This window comes from Ctenopharyngodon idella, unplaced genomic scaffold (assembly GCF_019924925.1).
Source record: "Ctenopharyngodon idella isolate HZGC_01 unplaced genomic scaffold, HZGC01 HZGC01CH25, whole genome shotgun sequence".
Classification (NCBI taxonomy): domain Eukaryota; kingdom Metazoa; phylum Chordata; class Actinopteri; order Cypriniformes; family Xenocyprididae; genus Ctenopharyngodon; species Ctenopharyngodon idella.
In genome coordinates this window covers 323864-339508 of record NW_026138716.1, presented here as the reverse complement: position 1 = coordinate 339508, position 15645 = coordinate 323864, and the positions used below count along the sequence as shown (strand labels likewise).

At 37.7% G+C, this 15645-nt stretch overlaps 2 protein-coding genes and 1 long non-coding RNA gene across 24 annotated transcripts in view; 1 reads left to right on the top strand and 2 right to left on the bottom strand.

Annotated features, from left to right (window-relative positions):
- Window positions 1-15645, bottom strand: part of LOC127507914 (cytoplasmic polyadenylation element-binding protein 1-like) — a 119363-nt gene that overhangs the window by 42169 nt on the left and 61549 nt on the right. The gene's annotated exons all lie outside the window — the stretch shown is intronic.
- LOC127507923 (protein bicaudal C homolog 1-B-like) lies at window positions 706-9336 on the top strand. Of its 3 annotated transcripts, none has more exons than XM_051885370.1 (11): window positions 706-858; window positions 1911-2107; window positions 2230-2485; window positions 4508-4601; window positions 4742-4841; window positions 4933-4972; window positions 5092-5240; window positions 5368-5413; window positions 5638-5798; window positions 6201-6300; window positions 8496-9336. In XM_051885370.1, exons 1-11 carry the CDS (start codon window positions 762-764, stop codon window positions 8594-8596), a joined length of 1341 nt encoding a protein of 446 aa, XP_051741330.1. In that variant the 5' UTR covers window positions 706-761; the 3' UTR covers window positions 8597-9336. The 3 variants fall into 3 exon arrangements, with proteins under 3 accessions (XP_051741330.1, XP_051741331.1, XP_051741332.1); XM_051885371.1 differs by having other exon boundaries at window positions 5641-5798; window positions 8496-9335; XM_051885372.1 differs by lacking the exon at window positions 706-858 and having other exon boundaries at window positions 1631-2107.
- On the bottom strand, window positions 12477-13735 carry LOC127507959 (uncharacterized). The gene is made up of 3 exons (XR_007928621.1): window positions 13585-13735; window positions 13366-13445; window positions 12477-13193 (listed from the first exon to the last, which is right to left on the bottom strand). It is a non-coding gene; the product is annotated as an uncharacterized LOC127507959 (long non-coding RNA).

The following is a 15645-nucleotide window of genomic DNA, read 5'->3' as shown; positions in this document are numbered from 1 at the left end:
CATTTACAAACGCATGCATAAAACTACTGTTAAAAAAAAAAAATTAGTAACTGAAATATAACCCTCGTGAGTCGTGACAACTTCCAGTGTAACAACTAGCCCCGGTGTTACAATATAACCCTGTTCCTGAAATATGGTGATAATATTTCACAATACAAAAGCATCTTTTGTGAGCTGAAATGTTTGACTCTATTAACATCATTTTTTGAATTGATTTTTCATGTTTTTCACTTTGAGTTGGTTAATGAATAAGTAAGTAATAGCAAGTACATGCAACTGTGTTTTTTGGTGTATTGATTACAATGGTTAACCACTGGTTACCTATCATTTCACATAATCAGAATACATCATTAACATTTACAAACGCATGCATAAAACTACTGTTAGAGAAAAAAGAAAAAAAATTAGTAACTGAAATATAACCCTGTTTCTGAAATATTCTGTTCCTCTGGGTGGCGCCTACGCGAATATTCATGATATCACCCTATTGTGGGCGTGTCCTTGAGACAACGCGCAAACGAATGGAACTGAAAATGCCACGAGAGCCCGCCCACACTGTATTCTGATTGGCTGTAGTTTTTGATTGATTGATATTTAGTTTTACAAATAAGGACAATCTTTGTAGGTAAGTGTTATTTTTAATATGATTATTGATTACCAAAAACATTTTTGTTCATCCGTCACGTCCAGGGAGTAAGATTGGATGACGTCATCAGGGTCTGCCATACCCTGGCTTTTGGTGAAATGACGCCACTGCTCCGATGGATATCAGAGACCACCTGGATCACAGAAGTCTGGACCTGTCATTTCTAAGATTCCACTGGAGCCATCCAGATCAACAGCACTCGACCCAGCCCGGTGAGTGAACCTGTGTGCCCAATGTGATGTTTAGAGCTTTGTATGGCCGCTCCTATCTGCCTGTTGAAGCTAGTTTCAGACACTTTGGGAGTTGGTGAGTGAACTGACAAAAAATCATTGCGTTTGTCTTGATCATCTGAGAATATAACATATATATGATATAAATAACAATAGAGAATATATTTTATAATACAAATATTTAAAAAATCGTGTAAAGATAAGACTTGACGTCAGAGAATCTATATTTATATACAAGGTATAAACTTTATTTATACTCAAGCATTAACCTCAGTCAGTGTTGTTGAATTTAAATAAAATATACAAATTTATACCTTGTACTGACATTTCTTAAAGTATGTCAGTGTTATTGTTTCATCTCAAGATTCACACCAGTAATGTTTTTTTTCTTCTAAGTTTGTAAAAGCTACTAAAATGTCCTAATTGAACTAAGGCCTGGTTTAATCTAAGCCCTGTCTGTGAAACCAGGCCTTTATGTACTTTTAAACTGTAATTGTAATTTATTCCAGTGATCAAAGCTGAATTTTCAGCATCATTACTCCAGTCTTCAGTGTCACATGATCCTTCAGAAATCATTCTGATATGATGATTTGATGCTCAAGAAACATTTATGATTATTATCAGTGCTGAAAACAGTTGTGTGGCTTAATTTTGTGGAAACCATGATACATTTTTTCAGGCTTCTTTGCTGGAAAAAAGAGCTGTATTTATTTGAAAGAAATATTTTGTAATATTATAAATGTCTTTACTTTCCATTTTGATCAACTTACATCTTTTTAATATCTTAAATGGCATATCATTTTAGCTGACAAATATATAATTTAACAAAATGATGAATGTTTCAAAATGTAAAATTATTAATACTACACATTTATTTACACTACCTTTCAGTACGATTTTATTTTGAAAGAAATTCAATTTTATTCAGCAAGGAAGTATTAACTGTCAATGATTGAAATTTTTAATTCGAATAGCCATTCAAATCACATTAAAAAACAAAAACAAAAAAAACATTCACATATTCTCTGTTGCAGCGATGCAGAACCTCTTTGGCGCTTCACGAAGCGGTGATTCGCTTCAGCAGCTCGCTTTCCAGGCCCATGAGTCTCTAAGAGGAGCAGATCCAATGGACCGCTTCTGCAGCCTGTTACCAGCACTAGAGTCTCCTTCTGGATCCAGCAGTCTCGTCAACACAGAGAAAAGTGCCATTTCTGTAGGATTCGACCACCTGGTGAGCAACAACATTCCAATCTGATACGGAACCCAGAAGAGTGCAGTGGAACCTTTCAAACATTCTGTTTGTCAGTTTTTCAGTAGTTACAGTGCAGTTATTTGTTTGTGCATCTCCATCAGGTCTCTCTCAGAGCTTCAACCCCGTCACCTCCGGCGCTGCCTGAACTGCAGGCGGAGGGTGTGAAACTGGACGAAGTTGCCCATTGGAAGCAGAATCCCCTGAGCATCTTCACGAATGCCCCCAGTGCTCAGGCTGAAGGACCAGTGGTTGGGTGCTGCTCCACAGGTCCCATCTGGCCCGGCTCGGATGCTTTTGGCTTGAATAAACCTTCGTTCTACATTGAGAGAGAAGCGAAACGTCATAAACGAGCTGCAGGTACATTTACATTAGACACCTATGTTAAACTATTAGATTCTCTGTGCATGATATTTATCAATGTAACTTAAAGGAACACTCCACTTTTTTTGAAAATAGGCTCATTTTCCAACTCCCCTAGACTTAAACAGTTGAGTTTTACGTTTTCAAATCCGTGTACTAAGACCGACAGAAAAAAAAAAGTTGTGATTTTCTAGGCCGATATGGCTAGGAACTATACTCTCATTGCGGCGTAATGATCAAGGAACTTTGCTGCCGTACCATGGCTGCAGCAGGCGCAATGATATTACGCAGCGTCTCTCACAAATATCTCCATGGTTGCAGGGCACGCTCCCTGTGCAAGCAGGGGGTCACAGGCGCTGCGTAATATCATTGCGCCTGCTGCAGCCATGGTACGGCAGCAAAGTTCCTTGATCATTACGCCGCAATGAGAGTATAGTTCCTAGCCATATCGGCCTAGAAAATCACAACTTTTTTTTTTCTGTCGGTCTTAGTACACGATGTAACTACAGACTCTTTGGTCATTTTTTAACGAGATGCTAACGGTCTAATCAGATTCAATGAACTATGCTAAGCTATGCTAAAAGTGGTACCGCCAGACCCGGAGATCGGCTGAATGGATTCGAAAACATAAAACTCAACTGTTTAAGTCTAGGGGAGTTGGAAAATGAGCCTATTTTCAAAAAAAGTAGAGTGTCCCTTTAATTGATGAATTTTGCAACATTAAAGGCTTAGTTCACCCAAAAATGAAAATTAACCCATGATTTACTGAATGCCGTATGTTGTTCACACTTGATACTTATTAGCGAATAATAAGAGTAATGAAAGATGCATGTAAACTGGAGTGAAGAGTTCTGTCGAGTCATGTAAACATCTTCATACGAACACAATCAGTGATTTATTTAAAAATATCCTTAGTCCTCCAAGCTTTATAATGGTTGTGAATGGGGGGCCAGATTTTGAAGCTCAGAAAAATTCATCCATCCATTATAAAAAATAATCCATACGGCTTCAGGGGGTTAATAAAGGCCTTCTGAAGTGAAGCGAGGCGTTTTGTAAGAAAAATATTCATATTTAAAACTGTATAAATTCAAATAACTAGCTTCCGGCAGACGACCGTACGCATACTGCTCAAGTCAACTTGCGCCAAACGAGTAATCCACTGACGCGATGTATTACGCTGGATGTAGGAGTATCGTAAGCTTAGACGCGTCTCGCGGTTCAAACTACGGTGTTTTGTTTTGCTCTTTCCTCTGCACTTCCACATTTGTCATTATGTCGTGCGTCAGGTCAAAGGTCACTCTTCCGGCGGAAGTCGATGTTTTAAATATGGATATTCTTCTTACAGAAACCTATAAAACCTGCTGTAGTATAGTATAGTAATTTCAGTTGAGTTTCAAGAACATTTTCTGGACTGAAGCAACTTACTTGATTATCCATAATTAGAAAAATCATGTTAAACTGTGAATATCAAATATGATACGTCAGTCTTTTGAGGAATGTTTTTTTTGTACATCTCTCAATCATCATTGTATTGTACACAATCACTGTTCATAAAAATTACAGTGGTTATACCTATTATAAAGATTTTATTGATTTACATTTCAAGCATTTCAAGAATTTCATCTTACTTTTTGGTCATAAATATCAGCAACTGCACCAAAGTGCATATTTTTGCTCAGTTTGGGCCTCTGAATAAAATTGAGCTGTTTTTTCCCTCCTCAAGTATGAGATCCATATTCTCACTATATCATACCTATGTCAAAAGCTTGATGTATCAAATATGGTATTTATAAAACATAGGCAATCTTTTAGATTTCTTTTTATATTTTGCCCAAATCTTAAAGTATCTGTCTATCTGTCTGTCTGTCTGTCTGTCTCTGACTGCCTGTCTATCTATCTATCTATCTATCTATCTATCTATCTATCTATCTATCATTTTTGCACCCCTGGTTCACTGGTACAGTATTGATTCATTATAATATTCATTATCTCTGTGTGTGCGCGCGTGTACTCACTCAGCCAATGAGAGTGAGCTGAAGCAGACGCACAGTGTTGCCTCTTGCACAGTGTCGTCAGGGAGACTTCTGCAGAGAACCAAGAACTCACTTATACAGTATGTTTAGTCATAAAATGACCTTATCTCATCTCATCTTATATTATAATGTCATTTCTGTGTAACATCATGTAAAAGTTTATTTGATAAGGTTACACTGCAGCTATGAAGTGCCGCTTAAATGTTGTTTGTGTGTGCAGTGCTGAGCGCATGTTGGACAATTCTGATTGTGAGAATTCATTGGCTGATAAAAGAGCACCAGGAAAAGCTGCAGAAAGACGACTTGGACCACATATGCAGGTTTATATACACATACACACACACTGTACTCATATACAAATGTACGCAATCTAAACATATTTACACGGAACTTGTGTTTAATGATTTTCAGGCTTTTGACTATGAGAAAAAGCAGCTACTGGCCACCATAGGTAAGCAAAGAGTTGATCTCTTAATTTAACATCTAAATGTAAATAAATGTACATAAATAACATCTGAATATGAGATCACTGGTTAGGTTGTTGTAAAACAGTTGTGCTGTTTTGTATAGCCTTGCCGAAGCAGCCGGTTGTGACAGAGATTCGGACTCCCACAAATAGCGGACTGGGCTTCTCTAAATCAAAGCCAGCGGACAGCATGAAAGAGCTACGCAGAGCACACTATGTGCCATATGAACCCAGCATGAGCACATCTTATGAGGTACAAACTCAATGGTCACAGTCATGTGCAGCTGCAGTTCAGTTCAGCTTAAGTAAAGCTACATCTAAAGGTTTTGATCTCTTTAGTTTCTCAGAGGTTTTCAAAGTTGCTTTTTTGTGTTTTCCAGAACACTCATCTCTCTGTGTCACACTCTGGAAGCCAGGAAGGTTTGGGTAATGACACCAAATCCAATAATTGGGTGGATTTAAATGGGAATGTTAACAGCAATGGGAACAGACTGTCAGGAAATTCTGAATTTTCCCCTGCTGTCAGCAGCCCAAAGTCTTTTAAGACTAAAGATTTTGTACTCATTGAAATTTCTTCTAAACTTAAAGCAACAAATTCACTGCCTACTTCACTGGTTTTGTCTTTCTCCTTATCTTTGTGTTTGGGTCAGTAGGTGAGCAGTATCTCAGCAGCAGTAATTATATGGACAGTATCTCTATGTCTGGCAGTAATGGCTGCTCTCTCAGCTCCTCTCTCAAAAGAAAAGATCTCCCTGAGCTTTTCAGCAAACTCGGTCTCAGCAAATATACAGACATCTTCCAGCAGCAGGAGGTAATTTATTAACATTTGAATGATGATTTTAGATTTGCATTAAAGGAATTACCAGTGTGCAATGCAATGCAATGCAACGAAAAAAAAAAAAAAAACAGATGTGTTTGCATAATTACTCAAAATATGTTGATATTTATATTAAAATGTTTTAGTAAAAATATATATTTAAATGTAAATTTTATATTGTGTTTATTTAGTGAAACAGTGTGAAAAACATGCCTTTGATTATTTGTTTTTACTTCCTCCATTAAACATTTAGAATCTAATTGGAAATAAAGTATGAAGTTTTGCTAGTTCTTGCAAGAGCAATAATAATGAACAAATGTGGATTAGTGGATATTTGTTTCTGCCTTTTGTAAATGTACTTTTATATTTGTATGTCTGTGTGTTGTTGTCTGATAGATTGATCTCCAAATATTTGTTACACTAACGGATCCAGATCTGAAGGAACTGGGAATCACAGCATTTGGTGCTCGCAGGAAAATGTTACTGGCGATCTCAGGTCAGTCAACTTTGTGTTCATTTCTAAGCTACAGATCAAATGATAAACCAAATAAAGGATGTGGAAAGAATAGGATGACACAATAGCCATTTTCACCACAGTAACCTGAGGAAAAAAAATACAGTAATTTTAATTTTATTTATTTGCTGAATAAATTTACTTCCCGAATTCTGGAAATGTTGGGACATTTTTTTTAAATTTGAATAAAATCAAAACTAAAAGACTTTCAAATCACATGAGCCAGTATTATATAATATAACATAAATGTTTAAACTGAGACATTTTTTATGCACAAAATGAGCTCATTTCAAATTTGATGCCTGCTACAGGTCTCAAAATAGTTGGGACAGGGGCATGTTTACCATGGTGTAGCATGAATCTGCCTCTCTAAGACATCCCTTTTATAGCTAATCATCTTACAGACCTGATATCAATGAACTTAATTAGTTGCTAGATGTTCTCCCAGCTGAATCTTTTCAAAATTTCTTGCTTTTTCAGCCATTTGTTGCCCCCGTGCCAACTATTTTGAAACCTGAGCTCATTTAGTGGATAAAAGTGTAACATTTCTCAGTTTAAACATTTGTTATGTTACCTGTTTTATTGTGAATAAATTATTGGCTCATGTGATTTGAAAGTTTTCATTTTATTCAAATTTAAATAATGTCCCAACTTTTCCGAAATTGGGGTTGTACATCATTTTCTATATTTGATAATATTGTGTAATCTGTTTGTATTATATATAAACTGAAACTTACCAGACATATACTGGGGACACCTGAGACTTATATTACATCTTTAAAAAGGGGCCATAATAGGTCCCCTTTAAAATATAGTATCGATTCATAGTGTATATGAAATTGGAACAGTATTTAGTATCTTTGCTCTAAACGTAGTGAGCTTCCTACCTAGACAGCATTTTAAAGTAATAAATAAAAAAATTCAAAAAGGTCATCATTCACTTCTTGGTGTGTTAGTGGCTGTCCTAGCATAGCTGCCTAATGCTTATGTAGAGTTTAAAGGGGTGGTTGATTATAATTTGACTTTTCTAACTTTAGTTAGTGTGTAATGTTGCTGTTTGAGCATAAACAACATCTGCAAAGTTACGACGCTCAAAGTTCAATGCAAAGAGAGAGATTTTCTCTGTTTAAGGTCTACAACAAACGGCTGGTAGGGACTACAACAAGCTTCTTCTCGGGTTGGTGACATCACTAACCCTAGAATTTACATAAACCCCGCCCCCAAGAATGCGCAACAAAGGGGACGAGGCCATGTTATTGCAATACAGTACGTAACACATATGCAATAGCATGTCATAAAAGCAAGATGTCAAAATAAGTTATAACCATAATTAAACTAAACTATAGCAGTTCCCACATGAGCGATTTATAGATTATCATGACAGAATATGCTAATCAATGAGTTTAAGATAGTTAACTCTACATCAGCTACATAAATTCATCAACTATCCGTTCAGAAACGTCCTCCGACTTTGATTTGAATGTAAAAGGCTGAACAGTTTCTGACATTTTCAGTGAGTCTGCGTGAGGTAATCAGCGCTGCTAACACGAGATCTTGAATCTCCGCCCTCTTCTTGAGAGCAGCAGCTCATTTGCATTTAAAGAGACACACAAAAACGGAGCATTTTTGCTCACCCTCAAAAAGTGACAAATTTAACATGCTATAAAAAATGATCTGTAGGGTAGAATTTTGAGCTAAATCTTCACAGACACACTCTGGGGACATCAGAGACTTGTTTTACATCTTGTAAAATGGCATTATATGACCCCTTTAACTTGCAAAGCTCCATTTGAGTTAGGATGATGCCTTAGGGGCTGTTCACACAGAACGCATTTTTACATTCCAATGTGCTACTTTTCTATTGTTTTCCTATGTAAACATGCACTAGGCAGATGTGCAAATCCGTTGCGCTCGTGTTTTGCATCCTTTGCAGCATCTCACGCATGACATTACATTGTAAAAATGTGGCGCTCAAGTTAAAATCAGTTAAAATTTTAAAGAACACATCTCGAGACCTTGTGTTTTTCCCCATTCCACTTCCACTAAAAACGCATTCTGTGTGAACGAGCCCTTAGAAGGCAGCTGCCTATGTAGTGGGAGAAGCAGCTTATTAGGTTTAGGAATGAAGCTCATGTGTTTATTTGAAGTATTCAAATCATATTTGAATGTCTCCACAGAGCTGAATAAGAGCAGGAAGAAGTTTTTTGACTCGCCCAACATTCGCTCCTCCTTCCTAGAAGGCAGGGCCAGTGGTTGTCTGTCGAGCCAATTCCACTAAGACATGGCGAGTGTCAGTGGTTGCTGGTGATCTCTTATTATTGCTCAGACATCTGATATATTTTGCATCTGACAAATGTGTTCATTCAGTTATTTTCCACTTGTCACCTGAAATAACTGTTCTAACAGTGTCATTATTTTTTTTTTTATATATTATTTCTTCTGAGGTTCTGTTTATGTGGTTATGCTACCTTCCTCCTGGACTGTTTTCATTTTGTTTTAGGGTTAGGCTTAGGTTTTGTTCATTTGCATCATGTTTAAGTCTTTGGCAAAAGGAACAATGGTCATGTCTCCTAAAATGGACAGAAGCCATTTGCTGTCTGTGATTGTGAGTGTTGCCAGAGTGTTTCTCTCTGAAAGTAACAGAAAAAAAAATGGTGATTTAAAAACAAAAGCAAAAGCAAAAAAAAAAAAAAATGGAATGTTCTTTTTGGTTTTGTTCTAAAAAATAAAATAAAAATGTTTGCAAGCAAAATCAAGTTTGCTTTATTATTTATTATAAATCTATAGTAGTTAAAGTTCAGCTCCTCCTCCGATAGTCCAAGAAAGTTTGGCTTATGTTTTTTAGAGCCAGGTTCAAGGGAGGGTTCTTGGGGGATTTTTTTCTGCATAGTGGGCACTCTCTTGAACCCTTCACTGCCCAGTACTGATGGATGCAGTCTCCGCATAGACTGTGGCCACAGCTGAGCATCACAGGATCTTTGAAAGAGATGAGCGTGCAACTAGGGGGCAGAAAGCAACACTCTTACTAACTTTTTCAATTTACTAAAACCAGCACACGATTTACTATTTCATCCCCTCGATTTATAAATCATCTAGCAGAAAAAGAGATGACACAGAGCTGTTGTGCTGTATGTAAACTGCACTAACCACCAAAAAGATGGATTTAAAATGTTCAGTATTCCAAGGGGATCACATACCTTTGCTAAAAACAGGAGATTGTTATTATATATTATATTACTTAATATATTCTTATATTTAATATATATTATATTACATTATTATATGTAAGTGTATATATCAGGCCATATGATTGCTGGCCTCTTGGACATACAGTACATCCAGAAAGTATTGGCAGCGCTTCACTTTTTCCACATTTTGTTATGTTACAGCCTTATTCCAAAAAGGATTAAATTCATTATGTTCCTCAAAATTCTACAAACAGTACCCCATAATGACAATGTGAAAGAAGTTTGTTTGAAATCTTTGGAAATTTATTAACAATAAAAACCAAAAAAAAAAATCATATGTTACAGCCTTTACAGTCTTTTTGAGTATGATGCTACAAGTGTGGCACACCTATTTTTGGGCAGTTTCTCCCATTCTTCTTTGCAGGAGCAGTGCCTGGTTTCCTCCAGACATGACGCTTGCTATTCAGGCCAGAGAGTCAGAATCTTCTGAATCTTTGTTTCAGAGTGACCATCAGGTTCTTGGTCACCTCCCTGACTAAGGCCCTTCTCCCTCGATCGCTCAGTTTGGCCAGGCGGCCCGCTCTAGGAAGAGTCCTGGTGGTTCCAAACTTCTTCCATTTACAGATGATGGAGGCCACTGTGCTCATTGGGACCTTCAATACTGTAGAAATGTTTCTGTACCCTTCCCCAGATCTGTGCCTCGATACAATCCTGTCTCGGAGGTCTACAGACAATTCCTTGGACTTCATGGCTTGGTTTGTGATCTGACATGCACTGTTAACTGTGGGACCTTATATAGACAGGTGTGTGCCTTTCCAAATCGTGTCCAATCAACTGAGTTTACCACAGCTGGACTCCAATCAGGTTGTAGAAACATCTCAAGGATGATCAGTGGAATCAGGATGCACCTGAGCTCAATTTTGAGTGTCATGGCAAAGGCTGTGAATACTTATGCACATGTGATTTTTTTTTTCCCGTTTTTTATTTATTTATTTAAACTTCTTTCATGTTGTCATTATGGGGTATAGTGAGTAGAATTTTGAGGAAAATAATGAATTTAATTCCTTTTGGAATAAGGCTGTAACATAACAAAATGTGGAAAAATACTTTCCGGATATTTAGTGTATGTTTAGTGGGGGCAAATAAATCTTTAACTGATAATCTGTCCATTTACAACAAAAACCTGGAAGATCCTGTCATAAACAACCATATATGGACAAGTAAGTGTGACGCCTCTGCTCAACTGAGTTGTCATTGGCTTTGAACTTCACTTGGCACCCGCAGGACTTGGACTATCTTTTAACCCAAATTAAAGAACGCTTAATATTGCAAAGTAGGTTTTGCTGTTATTATTACGTCAGTAATACGTTCAGTTAACAATGCAGTGTTGTGTTGTGAGAAATTACCTCTTTACTGAGCCCAAACCCTAACCCTAGCATAACTTAATTGAACTACAAATAACAGCAGCATGTTTTTCGTGTTAGGGTTAGGAACAAAAGGGATATCTAATGTTGTTCATTGTGCAAACATCTATGACATGTTTGGGAGGCAGGCTGACATTTGGTATTTTACTAAGAGCACTTTTTTTAAACGCCCCTTATTCCAACTTTGCAGTCTTTCAGCCTTCCCTTCACATATCTGAAACTTGGCATATTACTGCATTTGACACAGCATCTATGTCACTAAGCATATGCAATGGGTAACATTCTAGCACATTATAGTCCCAAATGTCATTAATTTGACTAAATGTTCATGTCTCAATTAAAACAATCATGGTAATTACATGTATCGTTTACAAAATCAAATTGTGTATTCACCAAACACCCTTCTTAATACTGGCGAATACAGGATAAATACAGTTAAAGTAGTCAAAGTAAATCAAAGTATTGATTTCTTCAATTTGTTTAAAAAAACAAACAAACAAACAAAAAACATCTTACTTACCCCAAACTTTTTAAGGGCAGTGTATAACCAGGGTTCCCACTCTTTCATGAACACCAGATTCAAGGACTCACCATTTATTTTATATCAAACACCTATCAAATTCACATCCCAGCATATGGAGCGTCATGAAAGACCTCTTACAGTACTTAACATTTTAACCCTCCTATTGCATTTGCATCCATTTTAACCCAAAAGAGGTATATTCTCTCTATATTATAATGTTTTTACTCAAGTAATGATTCATAAAAAATGAAAACCAAAACTAGTGTGGAATAATTGTTAACATTAGGGATAAGAAAACAGTTTTAATATATTTTCAAAATTAATATACAAATGATTCTATAATAAAAATAAATTTTGCAATTGAGTGAAAAAAAAAAAAAAGGATTATAATCACAAATCACTGTTAGTTCAGTGTCACTGTCTTCACCCATGTGTGCGGTCGGCTTTCATCAAAGTTTCAACACTGATCCAGCACACTCTTTAAACACTGAAATGTCAATCTCAACCAAAATGATGCTTTGGACCAAAAATCTACATCGTATCAATGTCACCGTGCTATCTGGGTACTTAAGAACACATAGCGTATAGAAAATAAATTGTAAAAAGAAATGTATTTTGTTCAAACATGTTTATTCATGAAACTTACACAACTTAAAGTGCACAACAGAGGAAAAAAAACATGAAAAATCAATACAAGTATAAAAATGTCAACTTTCTATTAGAGTTTTAACAAAATTAGTTTGTCTTTGAGCATTTTGACACTCTGACCTCTGCAACTTTTGGTTGCCTGATATAAACATGAATACCTATGACAGGTACACGATTAATAAAGTGCAACAAATAAGACTTGAATAATGACAAATACAGATCATTAACAACAAAAGAAGAAATGACAAACGTAGATTGAAAACATGAACAAAAAATGACAATAGCATCTGTATGTACAGAATAAGAATATGATGACTATGGTTACAGTGACACCAAAAAATGAGATCCTAAAAATTCAAATTCTAAAAAAGAAAGTCAAGTCAAGTCACCTTTATTTATAAAGCGCTTTTTACAGTGCAGATTGTGTCAAAGCAGCTTTACAGTGATAACTGGCAAATAATTTTGGCTGCACAGCAGCTCTAGAAGAAAATGGTGTCATTGTCCAGCTAAAGTAAATTCAGTATTGATTTAGTAAAAATCAATAGTTATTCGTTTAGTTAATTTATCTATATATCAGCTCTGGAGAAAACAGTCATGTCATCGTCCAGCTCAGCTCAGTTCGCATACAAAGGTGTCAATGCAGGCAGATCAAAAACATTGTTGAATATCAAATGTCAAGTGTCCCCAACTAAGCAAGCCAAAGGCGACAGCGGAAAGGAACCCAAACTCCAACAGGTGACAAAAATGGAGAAAAAAAACCTTGGGAGAAACCAGGCTCAGTCGGGGGGCCAGTTCTCCTCTGGCCAACAGCGAACAGTGCATGATTACGATTCAGGCAGCATTACAGGTCATAAGTCCGATTGGGATAGCAAAAGTCAAAATATTTAATCCAGCTCCATCTAGTTGAAGACTGGATTTATCACGCCGGTATGGGATGGTTTGTTGGATGTGAAATGCACATAGCTTTCATGTTCAACATCTGACATACAAAATGGAATTATGGAAGGGAGCCTGGAGTCAGTTGTCCGTGTGGTTGTTGGTGAGGAACGAGCTGTCTCTCTCTTTACTGTCAAACAGCTGCGACTCTTCTCACTGTCAGAGATCAAGAGACAGTGTAAGCATATACTGATATAGAAAGAAATATGAGTAAGAGAAGAATAAGATGAATTGAACACACAAACTACATGAAGTCCTCAACAAACAAAGCAAATTAACTGATGTCATGAAATCACGAGTCGGATGAGTTTTGTTTTAATTTAAATACCTTCGTCGTGTTGATGTGAATATGTCTTGCAAGCTTGATCCAGCGTGTGCCCCCCTCTGTCAAATTTCCCCATGGTCCTGCTGGAAGAAGAAGGTTTTAGGGGAAGTGTAATTTTGTGGACTGAAGTTTTGAGCACTTGGAGAGCATAAACACATCCAACACTAGACAATGAACCAAATAAACTGATATACGGAGAGAAGCAATGAACAGGTTCATTACTGTGTACTGTGCATCATGGCACATACTGTCTCCAGTTGTTAAAAGGTGGGACGAACGCTAAAACTTCTTCTTCTTCTTCTGAGTGAGCTGCTGATGTTTGGTTATTTGTAGCTGCAACGAAGAAGAAATCGCAGATTAGACTCAGACTGTCTGTGTGAATCGAATGATTAGTGGAGCATATAAAACAGTTGGTTGAACTTATCTTGGCTGGAGAAGTCAGTGATCTTTCTCTCTCCAGGACAAACAGATGATGGGCAGCAGGGGTTTCTGTCACAGCAGACTGTAATAAGGACACGTTACTGATGTGACTCTGTTTGTGAGTGTGTGAGAGTGTGCCATTTTGACAGAACTCGTGTTTATGCAAACATTCAACATAAAATGAAAATTATATTATATTATGCATAAAGGTTTGTATCATTACCTGGTGCACTTCCACTATGAATATTGAAAGAAAAAAAATATCTGTATTGGTGGTCTTTTTTTACTTTTTTGTGGCTAAAGAGAAAAAAGTAGGCAAGGAGAAGAGATATGTGGCTTGGAAATTAGCCCGCTCACATATCTTTGAGTAAAGTACTAAAAAAAGAGACAGAGTCATTCAGGGCAACTTGGAGAGCAAGAGAGGTGGTGTTTTGTGGCTGAAAACAAAAAAGTAGACAAAGAGAAGAGATATGTGGCTTGGAAATTAGCCCGCTCACATATCTTTGAGTAAAGTACTAAAAAAAGAGACAGAGTCATTCAGGGCAACTTGGAGAGCAAGAGAGGTGGTGTTTTGTGGCTGAAAACAAAAAAGTAGGCAAGGAGAAGAGATATGTGGCTTGGAAATTAGCCCGCTCACATATCTTTGAGTAAAGTACTAAAAAAAGAGACAGAGTCATTCAGGGCAACTTGGAGAGCAAGAGAGGTGGTGTTTTGTGGCTGAAAACAAAAAAGTAGACAAAGAGAAGAGATATGTGGCTTGGAAATTAGCCCGCTCACATATCTTTGAGTAACCTACTAAAAAAAGAGACAGAGTCATTCAGGGCAACTTGGAGAGCAAGAGAGGTGGTGTTTTGTGGCTGAAAACAAAAAAGTAGGCACAAAAAAAATGAATGGCTTGGAAAATTAGCCCGCTCATTCATCTTTGTGTAACCTACGTTAACATGTCTAGCTTAAATTTACCCCTTCACCGGCAAATGATTTTCTTTTCAGGCCGTAATCAAAGCGGAGCTCTGTGTTAACTGGAATGTCCCTTGCTGCAATGAAGAGAATAACATCTCTGTCATTGTGGATGAACAGCTTTGGACAGATGTTGGCAGTTTTGCTGGAGTGGTTGATCAGACGTCCATAGGTCACTGTGAGGGGGTGGCACTGGCAACTTTCTTCGTGCGCATCAATGCACATGGCCTCGTCCTCTTTGTTCTGATAAAAGAACATGTAGCCAGGTCTCATGTCAGCTGTCGAGGAGTAGATCTTCATTCCCTCCTCTCGGCTGACCTGCCGTCCATGGTAGTCACAGACTACCTCCCCGAGTTTAAAGGACCTCTTGGTGAAGACACCACGGCCTTTCCCTGGGACGTCCTGAACAATCAGTCCTTTCCAGTGTTGTGTGTTGACCATTTTTTTCACATAGCCGCTGTCAAGGGCAGAGTTAATGGCCCCGTACGGCTCCCACTGCTTGACTATTAGGGAAGCCTGTGGGACGTTAGACGTCCACCCTTGTTTCTCTATCCAGGCCTCCACTCGTGACTCAGACGGCTGACACCGACCGAAATATTCTATAAAGACAAATCACGAGAAGCATTAGCCATTGTGGTTACATGTTCTATGAGATTTCACTATTTGTGCAGCCCTGACATTACATATATGACTGTCACAGAACACGTATGTGGCTCCTCACCAAGGACACGCTGTTCACGCAGCTTGAGCTGCTCGCTGCGCCAGCGGTCGTAGCAGCGGCTCTCGTGTTCAGCGCACAGTTCGTGTCTGCGTGCCCTTTTCGGAGGAGGCCCGTCAAGAGTCACTGGGCAGGACTGAACCAGCAAGTCAAACGCCGTCTGTTCATCCATCCTTTTCTCTTGGCCA